This window comes from Balaenoptera musculus, chromosome 5, assembly GCF_009873245.2.
Source record: "Balaenoptera musculus isolate JJ_BM4_2016_0621 chromosome 5, mBalMus1.pri.v3, whole genome shotgun sequence".
NCBI classification, from domain to species: Eukaryota; Metazoa; Chordata; class Mammalia; order Artiodactyla; family Balaenopteridae; genus Balaenoptera; species Balaenoptera musculus.
In genome coordinates this window covers 137,501,785-137,517,925 of record NC_045789.1, presented here as the reverse complement: position 1 = coordinate 137,517,925, position 16,141 = coordinate 137,501,785, and the positions used below count along the sequence as shown (strand labels likewise).

The 16,141-nt window shown below is 50.0% G+C and overlaps 1 protein-coding gene across 2 annotated transcripts in view; it reads left to right on the top strand.

Moving 5' to 3' along the window:
* The first annotated feature begins 4,365 nt into the window (after positions 1–4,365).
* ACOX3 (acyl-CoA oxidase 3, pristanoyl) overlaps positions 4,366–16,141 on the top strand; it is a 47,597-nt gene continuing 35,821 nt past the window's right edge. Inside the window, exons 1-6 of one of the 2 annotated variants that reach the window (XM_036853954.1) lie at positions 4,366–4,533; positions 11,299–11,454; positions 11,781–12,011; positions 12,913–12,987; positions 13,480–13,569; positions 15,935–16,078. In XM_036853954.1, the coding sequence (XP_036709849.1) occupies positions 11,311–11,454; positions 11,781–12,011; positions 12,913–12,987; positions 13,480–13,569; positions 15,935–16,078 (684 nt within the window). In that variant the 5' untranslated portion in view covers positions 4,366–4,533; positions 11,299–11,310. Of the gene's footprint in view, positions 4,605–11,298; positions 11,455–11,780; positions 12,012–12,912; positions 12,988–13,479; positions 13,570–15,934; positions 16,079–16,141 lie in introns of both variants that reach the window. The other variant, XM_036853955.1, reaches the window with a different exon arrangement.

The window sequence follows — 16,141 nt, the reverse complement described above, 5'->3', positions numbered from 1 at the left end:
CGTCATGGGGGCGGGACGCTGGGGCCGGAAGTGAAAGGGAAGAAGACGGACTCACTGCCTTTCCTGCTTTGGATTCATTGGCATCATTCGACTGGGGAGTTCAGGGCTGAGGAATTTTTTTTTTTTTAATTTTATTTTTTTTTATACAGCAGGTTCTTATTAGTTATCCATTTTATACATATTAGTGTATACATGTCAATCCCAATCTCCCAATTCATCACACCACCAGCCCCACGCCCTGCCGCTTTACCGCCTTGGTGTCCATACCTTTGTTCTCTACATGTGTCTCAATTTCTGCCCTGCAAACCGGTTCATCTGTACCATTTTTCTAGGTTCCACATATATGCGTTAATATACGATATTTGTTTTTCTCTTTCTGACTTACTTCACTCTGGGGGCTGAGGAATTTAACCTTTGCTTTATTCTCTGGGGAAACATCCAAGGGTGTCGGTGCCGGATAGTAACATGACCAGAGCTGACTTTTGGAGAATTCTGGAGATGGTGTATTTATGGAATCATAAAGGTCAATCCTGCATCTGACATCTGATTGTCTCCGTATTGTTACCGATCAAAGTCATGGAGCCTACGTTTGTGAATGTTCAGGGTTGTGCTCTTATGAAAGCTCGCACGTCTCCATGTTTACTCTGGTGTGCTTTCTCGTGTGGGAGAGTTGCAGCTGGTGCGTTCCTGCGTCTGACCACTGCCCTGGGGTGTTTATTAGGACAGGTGAACGTCAGCTGTCACCTGCGTGTTCCCAGGAGGAGCAGAGAAGGGCGGGTACTGTGGGTTTAGGCCAAGATCACCTGCACAGTCTGCAGAATCTAGTGATATCCCGAAAACCTCAAAGATTCTTCATTCTTTTTGTACATTATAGTCCCTCAGTTGGGATTTTCCCTAAAGGGTCTCTGTCAGAATCAAGGAGTGAAAACTAACTCAGATCATGTGATTTATCAGAGAGAAGAGCAAAAACCAAATGTCTGTTGAATTACATAAAAGATAAATGAATACTAAACCTCATAGTCTTTGACCACGGAGTTGATTTTCATGCCGTCTGTATTGCTTTCCCAGGGCTGCCATAAAAAATTACCACAAACTGGGTGGTTTAAAGCAATGGAAATTTATTCTCTCACAGATCTGAGAGCTTGGAGGGGGAATCTATTTCTTGCCTCTCAACTTCTGGTGGTCGCCAGCAATTGTAAGTGTTCCTGGGCTTGTGGCCACATAACTCTAATCACTGCCTCTATGATCATGTGGCCTTCTTGTGTTTCTCTGTGTCTCTTCTCCTGCAAAGACCCTTTTTCCAAATAAGGTCACAGGTATGGTGGGTTAGGACTTTGGCATGTCTTTGGGGGGAGACATAATTCAACCTCCGCCACTATCCAAAGATGTTTAGCCAGGTGGGGCAGCCAAAAGATTAATAATTACAAACTTTATTAGTTGCTAACATGTGGAGGGACCTGGGCTAAGTATTGAGGATGCAGGGTGAAGTAAGATCCTGCCCTTGAGGAACCTTCAGGCCGACAGAGGAGGCAGACAGGTAAGACAATGATCAAGGAATATGAAAAGTGCAACAGTCAAGATATACGGGGTGCAGAGGCTGCAGAAGGAGGGGAAGATTTTTTACACTATAAGGCTCCTCTGGGACTTTCCTGGTGGCGCAGGAAATCCGCCTGCCAATGCAGGGGACACGGGTTTGATCCCTGGTCGGGGACGATCCCACATGCCGCAGAGCAACTAAGCCCGTGCGCCACAGCTACTGAAGCCCGCGCACCTAGAGCCCGTGCTCCGCAACAAGAGAAGCCACCGCAATGAGAAGCCCATGCACCTCAACGAAGAGTAGCCCCCGCTCGCTGCAACTAGAGAAAGCCTGCACGCAGCAACAAAGACCCAACGCAGCCAAAAATAAATAAATTAATTAATTAAATAAAAAATAAAAATAAAAGCCCTTGCCCACTGATTGGCAGTGGGTAGTTGGCCTTTGGACAGGAGTCCACCTTTTCCCCTGGTTGCTGACTCCTGAATAAAGCAACCTTTCCTTTATACCAACACCTGCCTCTCAAGTATCAGCTTTCAAGTGTCAAGCAGTTGGACCTGAGTGCAGCAATGTGAGGTCATAAATCCAGAGGCCAATGTTTAGGGGGAGGTAGAAAATTCCAGTTCGATGGGGGCAGTATCCCTGCATAAGCTCACGCCGGTTCCTTGCCAGAAGCCCACACGTTGAATCAAAATTGCAGGTAACCTGACTCTTGGGCACCTGCCTCCGACGTCCCGCTCAGGCTGGTTCCTGCCTCCCTTGCCACCTCGTTTCCCTTCCCTCACCTGCTAAGCCCTGCACGGGGCGCTTCTCGTCCTTGGAACTTGGAAGCTCATTCCCCTCTCTCCCACTCTGTTCCCTCTGCCTGGAATGCTCGTTCCCTATCTTCTCCCAATTAAGAGCTCAGATTAAATGTCCTCTCCTGAGACGGGGCTTCCTGAACGCCCCCCCCCCCCGCCCCCCGCCAAAAAAAGAGCCCTCCAGACACCTCATATCTTATTGCCCTGTTTTGTTTTCTTATAATTATCCAAGCGTTGTAGTGTGTTTTGTTTCCTTCCTCTGGAACACAAGCGTCCTTAGGTCAGGAACTCTGGCTTGTTTGCCACCATAGCCCTAGCTTAGTTTTTGGCACACTGGATACACCCAGTGATAATTTCTGAGTGAAAATGTCCATGAGGGAAGGCAGTGTGTCAGAGCCAGGCTTAGGTCAAGGTTGTAAGCTGTGGCCTGGGGTTGGGAGTGGTCTCAGGATACTGCTAGCCTAGAGAACTTCCAGTGAGGATGGAAATGTTCTATGTCTGCATTGTCTGAAACAGTAGCCACATGTGGCTCTGGAGCATGTGAACTGTAGCTAATGCAACAGGGGAACTTAATGTGAAATGTATTTAACTAATGCACATTTGAATTAAAATAGGCGCATGAGGCTAGTGGCTACTGTATTGGACAGTGTGGCTCTAGAGAGACCCAAGTGGGACTCCCAAACACCCTCCAGGCTGGGTCCTCAACATCTAAGTGCTGGACGCCGGGTGGAGCTCAGGGAAAGCAGCGGCTGAGGCTTCAGCGGGAAGGCCCTCTAGGCTCTGAGTGTCCTGAGCGCCAGCCCCATCATGCTGACTGAACGTGGGCTTCACGCCACTTCAGTAGGAGCCCATCCTCCCCATTACTTTCTAGGTCCTCAGCCAGACACTCCCCTGATGCCAAGCCTCCTTCAGTGTTTAAACCCTTTGGATTGAACTGTTGGGTTTATGGTTTCCAAAAATAAATTCTTTCATTGACTCATGCCTGTAACATTTGCCATGAAGATCAAAGCTTCGGCCCTTTGTGTGTGCATCTCATACAAAACCATATTGCATTGCATAACTCTTTCCCAATACCATTCTCAGCTGCCTAGTACTTGATGTAGGTTTACTACGGGGAAGGAGGTTGATGCTTGTGGTCCTGGCAGAGCTGTGACAGGACCATACTTGGTACCAAATCATCACCGCCCATCCCAACCCAGTGACCTGGTGACTCCTTTCCAACCACTCTTCTGCGGATCCTGAACTGGTAAGGGAGGTGGTGGTGGTGGGAGAGAAAGGAGGAAGGGGATAAGGAGAGACAAGTGGCCAGAGTTTTGGAGGAGACTTTAGTGTTAACAATGTGTTCAAATAATTGCAGTTACCGACAATGGCCAAAAGAGCAAATGACTCAAAATGAGCAGGGAATGGGTGCGCCCAACAGGGTGGAGTGGGACAGATGTCAAAAGGACAAGAGTGGGCGGTTGGGGACTGACAGCAGAGCCCCAGCAGAGGACAGCCAGATCATCGCCAGCTGAGTTACCGAAAGAGCTCACACCCTGCCCTACTGCTCACACCAGCTCCTGGCAGCTTTACCAGGAAGCAGCTAAGAAAACATGTGCAAAACAGAACTCCCTTTCTCTTCCCCCAAGTGGCTCCTCCTATGTCGGTCTCCATGGCATCTCTATCTACCCAGCAAAACAACCCTGAGTAGTGTGTGAACCCTTCTTCTCTCCCCACCTCGCCGCCGCCCAAAAAGTCATTATGTCCACCCAATTCCACCTAGAGATGTCCAAAGCACGTTCCCTGTCAAATGCACGTCAAGCAGTGCCCTAAAACCAGGGAGGGAACAGAACCCCCGGGATTCTTCTGCAGGGAGGTCCACTGGGAAGAGCGCCAGGGACCGTCCGAGGAAAGTCCCTCGTTTGCGCGCAGCCTCAGCGGCCTCTGCGCGCGGACGCGTCCTGCGTTTCCCGGGCGACGGGGCGGGTGGCGCGGCGAGATGACGTCAGGGGGCGGGGGAGGAGAAGCGGGGCGGTGCGGACGGCAGGGCCTGTCTGCGGCTGCGCGCGCTTCTCTTCATCTGGGACTTCGGCCTCCGTCCTGGGGACGAGCGTTGAGTGCCTGCTGTGTGCGCTGGGCGGTGCGAGGACCCGCGAGCCGGAGGGCCTGGCGAGTTCCGAAGGTCCAGCCCGCATTAGCGCGGGGGCGGCACGTGCAAAGGTCCGGGGGCAAATGTGTGTCCCGCGCGGGATTGCTGGGTGCAGAGGCTGCAAGGGCCGGCGGCCGGGCGGGTAACTGCGCGAGACGTTTTGAGGAGTTACGACATTGTCCCCTGAGGTCACCTAAAGGGAGAATGATCGGATCCGCATGTTAGGGCCATCTCTGAAATTGTCTGCAAGCGGCTATTGCCACAATAATGGTATGGACATTCCGTGCCGGGAACTGCTCCAAGTGCCCCCGTGAATGGCAACAGCCTGCAGACTAGATACTGGACTAGCCTTACCGTGTTGTCATCACCCCCGAGAGGTGAAGTGACTTTGCCAAATTCGCCCGACGCGTAAGCTCTAGAGTTGGGATCTGACACCAGGCGACTGGCTTCAGATCCTTGTATGTAACAGCTGAACCATCATGCAGTACTGTTGGTGACCTCAGGCGGCATTTTGCTGCTTAGGATCTTGGCATTTGGGGTGGGATGTACCTGATGACAGCGTTAAGACCTTGGACAATTTACTCCACTCTGACAAGCTGCGGTTTCCTCACGTAGAAAGTGAGAGTACTGATTATACTGGGGTTGCCAGCACCATGGACATCAACTATTCAATCTCTGTTAGCAAAGTGTGAGATTAACACACCCACCCACACGCAATGTTTGCTCAATAATTGGAGGTTATTATGATAGATGTAATAGGAGCAACGAGAAACGGAAGGGTTCGGTTGGCATTAAAGAGGTTCAGTGGGGGATCGAGGGGGGAGGAGGGCTTGGAAACTAATTGGATTATGGGGCACAAAGGAGAGGGGAGTTCCAGGATGACACTTGGGTTTATAGATCAACTAACCCTTGGGCCACTGGCAGCAAGGAACTGGCCCTGCAGGGGGACAGGTAGAGCCGGGGGCTGAGGGTGAGTTCCGTGCTGAACGTTCAGAGTTTGAGGACCTCTGGAACATGAGAGGAGAGGGGTGTCCAGGAAGCTGCCAATGAGCACATGGGGCTGGAGGTGTGGAGTTGGGAGCCCTTGGTGAATTAAGTCAATGTAAACGGATGAGATGATGCAGGGCGAGAGTGGCTGAGGCCCAGTCTGCAAGGAGACAGAAGAGGAGCAACAGAGGGAGAAGTGTGGTGTCTGGACCAACGAACAGGAGGGACCCTGAGGAGCAACAGGGATGGGGCCACCTGCAGGGAAGTCCAGAAAGATACAGAGTTCCCTTGGACTTTGTAGCTTGCATTTGGGGGCACTTGGTCTCTGCCAAGAGCTGTGCCTTACTTTTTTTTTAATTTAACCTATTTGTTGAGCTATAACTCACTGTACAATTCACCCATCTAAAGTGTACAGATCAGTGGTTTTCCCTATCCTGTATTCACAGAGTTGTGCAACCAACGCCACTGTTTAATTCCAGGACATGTTCTTCACTCCAAAAGAAACCTTGGACACATTAGTTGTCACAATCCTTATCTTCCCACCTCCCCAGCTCCTGGCAGCTGCTAACCTACTTTCTGTCTCTCTCTTTTTACCCTATCTGATCATTTCACTTAAATGGGATCAAGCAGTCTGTTATCTTTCAAGTCTGACTTCTTTTCACCCAGCATCATGTTTTCAAGGTTCGTCTACATTGTAGCATATGCCAGTACTGCCTTCCTTTTTGTGGTAAATATTTCATTGTATGGAGAGACTACATTTTATTGATGAACATATGGGTTGTTTCTACTTTTGGGTTATTATGAATGCTGCTATGAATATTCTTATACAAATTTCTGTGTGGATATTTATTTTCATTTCTCTTGGCTATATACCTAGAAGCGGAATTGCCGGGTCATGTGGTAACAGTATACTTAAGCTTTTGAAAAATTACCAAATTTTCCAAAGTCACTGCACCATTTTACATTCCCACCAACAATGTATAAGGGTTCCAGTTTCTCCGCATCCTCATCAACACTTGTTATTATCTATCTTTTTGATGCATGGCCATCCTAGAGTATGCAAAGTGGTATCTTATTTTGGTTTTGATTTGCATTTCCCTGATGGCTAATGATATTGAGAGTCTTCTCATGAGCTTGTTGGCCATTCGTATATCTTTGGAGAAATGTCTATTTGAGCCCTTTAAATTGGGTTATTTGGCTTTATTATTAAGTTTTAAGATTCTTCATGTAGCCTGGGTACAAGTCCCTTATCAATATATGATTTTCAGATCTCTTCCCCCATTCTCTGGGTTGTCATTTCACTATTTTAAAAAAATTTTTGTTGGAGTAGAGTTGATTTACAATGTTGTGTTAGCTTCAGGTGTACAGCAAAGTGAATCAGTTATACATATAGCCACTCTTTTTTTTTTTAAAGATTATTTTCCCAGATAGGCCATTACAGAGTATTGAGTAGAGCTCCCTGTGCTATACAGCAGGGAACTTATTAGTTATCTATTAGTTATCTTATTAGTTATCTATTTTATATATAGTAGTGTGTATGTGTCAATCCCAATCTTCCAGTTTATCTCTCCCTCCCCCTTACTCCCGGTAACCATCAGTTTGTTTTCTACATCTGTGGCTCTACTTCTGTTTTGTAAATAAGTTCATTTGTACCCTTTTTTTTAGATTCCACATATAAGTGATATCATATGATATTTGTCTTTCTGTGTCTGACTTACTTCACTCAGTATGACAATCTCTAGGTCCTTCCACGTTGCTGCAAATGGCATTATTTTGTTATTTTTTATGGCTGAGTAATATTCCATTGTATATATGTACCACATCTTCTTTATCCATTCTTCTGTTGATGGACATTTAGGTTGCTTTCATGTCCTGGCTATTGTAAATAGTGCTGCAATGAACATTGGGGTGCGTGTATCTTTTTGAATTATGGTTTTCTCCGGGTGTATGCCCAGGAGTGGGATTCCTGGATCATATGGCAACTCTATATTTAGTTTTTTAAGGAACCTCCATACTGTTTTCCATAGTGGCTGTGATGGTGACCAGGGTTCTTGGCCTTGCCCAACCAATAGAAATTGATCAGAGGCCAGACAAGAAATTCAAACAAGGCTTTATTGGGATCCCTGCTGCAGCAGCGGGGAGCAAACGACAGGTTCCCTTGCTGACTCGCTCCCTGAGCGGGTGCGAGCTGGTTCCTTATATGGGGTGAGGGTAGGGGTGTGTACAGGGGTCGAGCCGGAGGGGTGGCTTAGGTGGTCTGCCCACCCCTTAGGTGGGGTTGAGTGCAGGGGGCACGCACAGTACCCTGCTTTTGCTCCCGGCTCTTCAGAAGTGGCATTTCAGTTTTTTGGTCTTTTGTATATTTTGTCCAGAATTTGCCCCAACTGCCCGTGCACACAGTTATTTTTAGTCCCATATAGTTTCTTTGTCTTTTATTGCTCAAGGAGAGGTGTGTCCATGTGCAAGCACTGCAGCAAAGGGTCCCAGGTCCCAGGCCTGTCTCAGCTGTACCAGTTTACATTCCTACCCACAGCGTAGGAGGGGTCCCTTTTCTCCACACCCTCTCCAGCATTTATTGTTTGTAGATATTTTGGTGACGGCCATTCTGACCGGTGTGTGGTGATACCTCATTGTAGTTTTGATTTGCCACTTTCTTAATGGTGTCCTTTGCAGCAAAACATTTTCATTTTGATGAAGTCCAATATGTATGTTTTTTCTTTTGTTGCTTGTGCTTTTGGTATCATCTCTAAGAAGGCTTTGCCTATCCTGAAATTATAAAGATTTACTCTTATATATATTTCTAAGAGTTTATAGTTGTAGCTCTTACATTTAGATCTGTGATCCATTCTGAGTTAATTTTTGTGTATGTGTGTGGAAAGAGTTCAACTTCATTCCTTTGCATGTGGTTATTCAGCTGCCCCAGCACCATTTGAGAAAAGACTGTCTTTCTCTGTTGAACTGTCTTGGCACCCTTCTCAAAAAGCAGTTGACCCTACATGTTAAGGTTTATTGCTGGACTCTCAATCCTATTCCATTGGTAAATATGTCTATCTTTATGCCAGTACCACAGTGTCTTCATTATTGTCACTTTGTAGCAAATTTTGAAATCAAGAAGAAGTGTGAACCCTCCAACTTTGTTTTTCAAGGTGTTTTTGTCTATTCTGAGTTCCTTACATTTCCATATGAATTTTAGGGTCAGCTTTTTAATTCTTGCAAAAAAAGCCAGCTGGAATTTTGACTGGGATAACACTGAATCTGTAGATGAGTTGGGGAATATTGGTATCTTAACAATGTTAAGTCTTCTGATCCGTGAACAAGGGGTACAAGACTTCCGCCACCAGGGCAGTCTTATTTAGGTCTTAGATTTCTTTCAAAAATGTCTTATAGTTTTCAGAGTACAAGTTTTGCACTTCTTTTGTTGAATTTATTTCCAAGTATTTTATCATATTTAATGCTGTTGTTGATGGAATTGTTTTCTTAATTTCATTTTTGAGTTGTTCATTGCTAGTATATAGAAACCAGTTGACTTTTGCTTACTGATCTTGTACCCTGCAAACTGGCTGAACTGATTTATTAATTCTAATCGTTTTTTGGAATTTCTATATACAAAGTCATGTCATCTGCAGATAGAGATAGGTTTCTAATCTGGATGCCTTTAATTTCATTTCTTGCCTAATTATATTGACTCGCACGTCCAGTATAGTGTCGACTAGAAGAGGTAGTGGACATCCTTGTCTTGTTCCTGATCTTAGGGGAAAGGCATTCAGTCTTTCATATTTAAGTACAATGATAGCTATGGGGTTTTCGTAGATGCCTTTATCAGGTTAAATAGCTTTTATCAAACTATTTCTAGTTTATTGAGTTTTTATCATGAAAGGGTGTTCGATTTTGTCAGATGCTTTTTCTGCAACTGTTGATATGACCATGTATTTTTTGTCCTTTATTCTGTTGATATGGTGTATTACATGAATTGATTTTCAAATGTTGAATCAGCCTTACATTCCTGGTATAAATTTCACTTGGTCATGGTGTATAATCTTTTTTGTATGTTGCTGGATTTAGTTTGCAAGATTTATTGAGGACTTTTGCTATATTCATGAGGGGTGTTGGTCTGTAGTTTTCTTGTGATGTCTTTGGTTTCGAGGCAATACTGGCTTAATGGAACAATGGAACAGACATGTTCCTTCCTCTTTTTTGGGGGGCAGGGGATGGGGGGAAGAGTTTGTAGATTACTGATATTCTTCTTTAAATGTTTGGTAGGATTCACAACCGAAGGCCTCTGGCTTTTCTTTGTGTGTCGTTTATTGATTCCTAATTCAATCTCTTTACTTGTTATAGGTCTATTCACATTTTCTATTTCTTCATGAGTCAGTTTTGGTAGATTGTGTCTTTTGAGGAATTTGTCCATTTTATGGAGTGTATCGGATTTGTTGGCATACAGTGGTTCATAGGATTCCCTTAGAATCCTTTTTATTTCTTTAAGGTCAGTAGTAATAGTCCCTCCTTGGTTCCTGAAGTTAGTAATTTGTGTTTTCCCTCTTTTTTAACTGGGTCAATCAAGCTAGAAGTTTGTCAATTTTGTCAGTCTTTTCAAAGAACCAACTACTGTTTTTGTTGATTTTCTCTTTTCTATTCCATAATTTTGGCTCTAATCTTTTATCTTCTTCCTTTCTGCTTGCTCTAGGTTTAGTTTGTGCTTTTTTCCTAGCATCTTAAAGTGGTGCCTGAAGAGCTTGCCTTGGGGTCAGACTCTGGGTTCAGGTCCCTTCTCTACCACTTCTCAGCGGTGGGAGCTCCCAAAAGACAGCAAGCCTCTCTGAGCTGGGGTTCTTGCATCTTTTGAGAGGGACAGTAGTACTTGGCTCACAGTTTGGGGGGTGAAATAAGCTGCAGTCTGTCGCGGTATCATCCCTGACACACAAGTGGGTGGTCAGATGTGCCCCTTCCCATCTTTTCCCCTGTCACACACACAGAAGACAGAGGTGCTTCACCAGTAAAGAGACCACTTTCCCATTGTGTATCAGCGACCTTGACCATCGTACTCAGAGTCCGACATCCTAGACTATTCTAATGTTTAACTAGAAGGATTTAAAGGTTCCCTTGGGCCTTAGAGAGTTGAGCTGGGGGTTCACGCCCAGGACTCTGCTCTCCTGGTGGCCCTCTAGGTCTGTGTTCACAAGCCTCTCCCGTCCCTGGCTTCATTGGCCCAGGCACTGTGGAAGAGGAGCCAGTCTGCTCAGAAAATTCCAGATCGAACCTTTGGTCAAGAGAGCTGGGTTGCTCTGTTAGTAGAAGCCAGACATCCCCCGTCCAGGCTCTGGGCAGACATCCCCCGTCCAGGCTCTGGGCAGGCATCCCCCGTCCAGGCTCTGGGCGGGCATCCCCCGTCCAGGCTCTGGGCGGACATCCCCCGTCCAGGCTCTGGGCGGACATCCCCCGTCCAGGCGGGCTCAAGGGGACCCTAGGGGGTGTGGCCAGAGTGCACTGGCCAGCACTGGCTCGACTCCAGGGCGAGGCTTCCTGGGCCGCCGGTCTGGATGGCCCGGTGGGGGCGAGGTGTCTTCAGGCCAGGCTGTAGCACACAGAGCCCTGGACCTTGGTGCTTCACAGCGCCGGCCCTGGGCTGCCCTTTGCCCCCGTCCAGCTAACTCCTCATCACCTTGGTTCAGGAATAGAAACGCGGAGCGCTCACCTTCTCTCCTGGGAGAATGGCTGTCAGCTCTGTGGTCCCCGCTGGCTGTCCCTTCAGGGTCAGAGCTCGTTTGTCCTTCACGTCCTGCCGCACACATGCCGTCGTTGGTGATGGTGTGAGTAGGACACGAGCTGACTTGGCTCATGTGTCTGTGCAGGTGGCGGGAGCGATGGCGCCCCTTGGGGAAGGGAGCGATGACCCCCTGCTGCCAGACCTGCCCCGGGGGCCCCTGCATGCGGCCCGCGCCCGCGCCTCCTTCCCCTGGAAGGAACTGGCGCTGTTCTGGGAAGGGCCGGACATGCTGCGCTTCAAGGTGAGGCTGGGCTGGGCGGCGCCGGGGGACCCTCGCGGTCGGGCAGGGTCTGCTGGGTGGCTGGTTCCTCGGCAGAAAGGTGGGGCGGGTCCTCGGGGAATCATAGGGAGCTGGGAACGAATGAACACAGACAGGTGGAGCTTCCTAAGCCTGGGGCCCTCCGCTCCCCCCTGGGAAGGACTCTCACCTCTGTCCCTGCATTTCTGGGTTAGACTGCACGTCTGAGGCCATGAGACGTGGCCAGGAGAAATCCACATAAGCCAGAGCATAGCGACTTTCCATGCTTTACCTCCAAATCAGCCATTCCTTGCCCCCTGCGTTTCCAGAAAAACATCTTCTCGGCTCTGGAGAACGACCCCCTCTTCGCCCATCCCCCCGGCAGTCTCTCGCTGGAGAAGTACCGGGAGCTGAACTTCCTGCGCTGCAAGCGGGTCTTCGAATACGACTTCCTCCGCGTGGAGGACTTGCTGGGGAGCCCGCAGAGGGTCTTGGCGCTGATCCAGTGCCTGGGCATGTATGACTGGTCCCTGGCCACCAAGTTCTTCCTGCACACGCTGGTGAGTCGGCCCGAGGAGAGGAGAGAGATCCCCACTCTCACCCTGCGCCCCAGGGCCACGACGGCTGTCTGTCCACGTGGACCTAAGGCACACTCGGCCCGTGAGAGGGAGACAGGTGCCTTTGTGGGTTCGTGGTTGTCAGCGTTTGCCTGCTTCTAAAGTTTCGGGAGATCTGTGCATTGGGGAAATGTTCATTTAAAGCGATTTCTAGAAAATAAGATAGGAAACAAAAGCAGAGATGAGAATGTGTGGGCAGATCTTGTGACTTTTAGTGAGAAGGCCGATGTTTTTTCAGCCATTTATGCAAATATTTACGCGTTAAGTCCTTGGATAAAGTGCAGTGCTGTGAAGTTAAAGCCCCATAGGAACAGGAGCTTTGGGACTTTTGCTTTATACCAAAAAATAAAGAAAGAAAGAAAGGGAGGGAGAGAGAGAGAGAAAGAAAGATAGAGAGAGAGAGACAGAGAGAGAGAGAGACAGAGAGAGAAAGTAGGTCAAAGGTGAAGCCCGTGTTTCTGCCTCAAATACATGGATAGAGCTGAACTTGAGAAGGAGGCCTCATCCACATGCTGTGTGAAGGAAAGGTGGGCTCACTCTGCCCTTCCTGCACCCTCATCCCTCATCCCACTCCCATCTCCTTGCTGTTCATGGACCCTCACAGTTCTGTGTAACTCACGTAAACTGCTTGGGACAAGGACCCAGGTCTCGCCACTGCACGAGCTCAAGGCTGTGTCTCAGGGGACCCTGGACCTTGGACGCCAGTACCCTTACCTCTGGGAACCTGGTGACCTCGCTGTGGGACGCTGTGGTGCTGAGGGACCGTGGTAGGGTGGGTGTGAAGTCCCAGGGGGGCAGCACTCATTAGCTTCCACCCTTTTACATCATGATGTTATATTTTCAGACCTTTGGATCAGCGATCTACAACTCTGGTTCTGAAAGGCATTTCAAATATCTTCCAAAGATCTTCAATATGGAGGTCAGTGGAGGTTCGTGGTAAGTCGCGAGCTCATATCCTGTTCCCTGTTCCCCTTAGAGGTTTGTGGAAGGGGCAGCTTGCAGCAGAGGGTAGGGATGCCCGTCTTATTTCATGATGTTCTCAGGCTTTTCACCAAATAGCTAAGGCTGTTGTTTACCACACTGGGGTGTGCCAGATTCCCAGCGTTATAGGAATTTAGGTTTTTGTTATCGAGGTAAAGCCTCCCGTTCTCTCCTGCCGCCCGGGAGCCGTTCTTGCCGCCGTGCTGACTTAGCGAGGCCGCCGTCCGCTCATCCAACCTGCTGTTCTCACAGGCGGGAGCTGCGGCCGGCGGCCGGCACGGCGGGATGGCTCAGTAAGGTCACTGGTTGTTAGATAGGAAATGGAGATTTGGGGCTTTGATGGGTGGTTTAGGCCGTAAGGGAAGGGTGTTGGCAGGGTCCCTCCACGAAGGGGACCCTTGCCTTACATCATTTTCTGTTTCCACATTAGATTTTTGGATGCTTTGCTCTGACTGAAGTGAGTCACGGGAGTAATACCAAGGCCATGCGGACGACCGCTCACTATGACCCCACCACTGAGGTAGGTGATACCCGCCCGTCTGTCTGTGGGCTTTGAGCACATGAAACGTGGTGTTGTCATGTAATTAGACCAAGAAACCCGTCTTTCTACGTGAGTGCACACTGAGATCTGTCACGCAGAACAGTGGAGCTTAGGAGATAAAGGCTGTGAGAGGTGAAACCCAGTCCCACCCGGAAATCTGTCCTGGTTTGGATTTGGGTGGAATTTGAATGTGGTGAAGGCACGAGCTATCACTTGGTAAAATTTATTTCTTTGTTTACCAGGTTTGGTGTATGATTTGTAAACCGTTCAATCTGCTCCTGCTTTGTAGAACAAACAGTAAAGAAGATTCTCTGTGACCCCTGTCCCTCTCTAGCTGTCTGTCTGCATCCCCTGCCTGTGGCCAGGCTCTTTCGGGCAGTGGCCCGGCCCCTCCGGTCCTGGCACTCCTCCTGCATTCGTGGATTCTCGTGGCACGTGTCCGTGGGATCCCGGCGGTCCTTGCTGTCAGGGGGCACGTGCTCTAGAGGAGGCGAGCCTGTGAACAGATGGGGTCGTGGTGTGTGGGGCGGTCGGCACTGTGGACGGCAGTGAGGGAGGCGGAGAGGACGGGGCGTGCGGGGGATCTGTGACCTCTGCTGCTCGCATCCTGCGGCCCCTCTCCCATCACTGGCGTCGGGCCCCTTTGCCCCCATGTCTCCCAGAGGCCCGCGTCCTTCTGCCACTTTCTCACGGTTCTGGTGTCATGGGACCCTTTGGCCTTCACCCGCCCGGTTGGTCGTGTGGTTCGGCAGAGTGAAGCCATGTCCCGTGCGTCTGCTCACCACGCGGCCAGTCATTCACGGGGCAGCGCCGGCCGAGTGTGGGCTGTTTGCCTGCCGTGCTGCAGGCTGGGGGCTCAAGAGGATGAACCCGAGGAGCCCCCGGCGGAGCAGGGGCAGTGGAGGGGGGTCACAGCGGGCGCCCACAGGCTGCCAGGTGGCGCCTGGGAGCAGAGCCGGGGGCCTGCCACGCTCTCGGGGCTGAGAGCAGGCCGCGTGGCCTCTTGGGTTCTTACCTGTCATTTAAGCCACGACGTACCTTTGTCTGAACCCAGGTCTTTCTGGCTCTCGGCCTTCTCTTTCCTCGGCTCCTGTGCCCCTGGGCTCTCGGTGGAGGGGGAAGGGGGGCTTCCAACTCCGGCACAGAGAGGTCAGTGCCTCTTTGGCCTGGTGGCCTGGGCGGAACGCGGACAGGCAGTTGTTTCTGACCCCGTTCCTCATGGCGTTTGTCCTTAAGTGCAGATCGGTCAAGATTAGGATCCCCGAGCCTCCCACGGGCCGCGGGTTGTGTTGGTCTAGACAACGGGTATTTGTTGAGCACCTACTGTGTGCTAGAAGCTGCGGCGAGGGCCTGGACTCATAGCGGTGAGCAGGCCGGTGGGCCTCTTATGCTGGAGGGGAGATGCTGACGGTCACCGGCGTGGAGAAGCTGGGTGTGCCCGGGCTGTGGAGACGCGGGGGGTGAGGGGAGAGTGTGGAGGGTGCGGGGACGGTGCCTGTGTACTGTCTCGTGCAGTAGCACACGTACAGCTTATAGAATCATACACACCACCGGTTACAGAAGGAAATTCTCCCCGTGAGTCCTGCAAGAACAAGGAAAGCTAAACTGGAACTGGCCTCCAGGGGCCTCGGGAATTTATGCGGGAGGTGACACGCTCTCCTCTGCCCGCAGGCGCTGTCCGTCCAGTGACCAGGAGGCCCTCTCCTTGGAGTGGCTCAGTCTTTCCCGGGCTCTCCAGTGGGCGCCTCCCCGGGGGCAGCCCCCAGCCCTGCTTTCCTCTTGCTCTCCTGCTGTGTCCTGCCTCTCCAGGGCCCCGGCTGTGTCCTCCTGTCTGCTCCTTCTTTAATTCCTGTGCTTGTCTGCCTCGTGCTCCTGGGCTCGTGGGGCGTCATCCCCCCGTCATCTCCCCCAGCCTGTAGGTGGGAGAGACAGGGCGAGCGGAGGGACAGAACGTCGTGAATCAGAGGCGGATGAGGGGTCAGGCAGGCGTGAGGCAGAGGAGAGGACCCGTCCCTCCTCCCAAAGGCCGTGTTCAGGGGAGGCTTGCTGGGAAGGTAAACGCTGTCGGGCGTTGGCAGCTTCCAAGATATTTTGCGTATAGTTTATTGTTCGACATACTGGTCATCGTTTTCCATAGGAAGGTGCTTTTTTAAGTCATAAGACCCAGGATATGCTCTGTTTAAAAGCAGGGCCACCTGTGCCATGCAGGAGATAACCTTCAGCCCGTTCTTGCTCTTGCCTCAAAAGATTTTGAACAGAGAAAATCGAGTGTGTCAAAGAGAGAAAGAAATTCCGTGTATTCCCCAGTCTCCAACTGTAACTTTAATTTTTTTTCCTCGTGCAGGAAATCATCATACATTCACCTGATTTTGAAGCCGCCAAGTTCTGGGTTGGCAATATGGGCAAGACGGCTACGCATGCGGTGGTGTTCGCTCAGCTGTACACGCCAGGGGGCCAGTGCCACGGGCTGCACCCCTTTGTCGTGCAGGTAGGGGCAGGTTTTACCCGGGGGTGTCTGGCCAGTCTGGAGACATTTTCATCACAGCTGGGG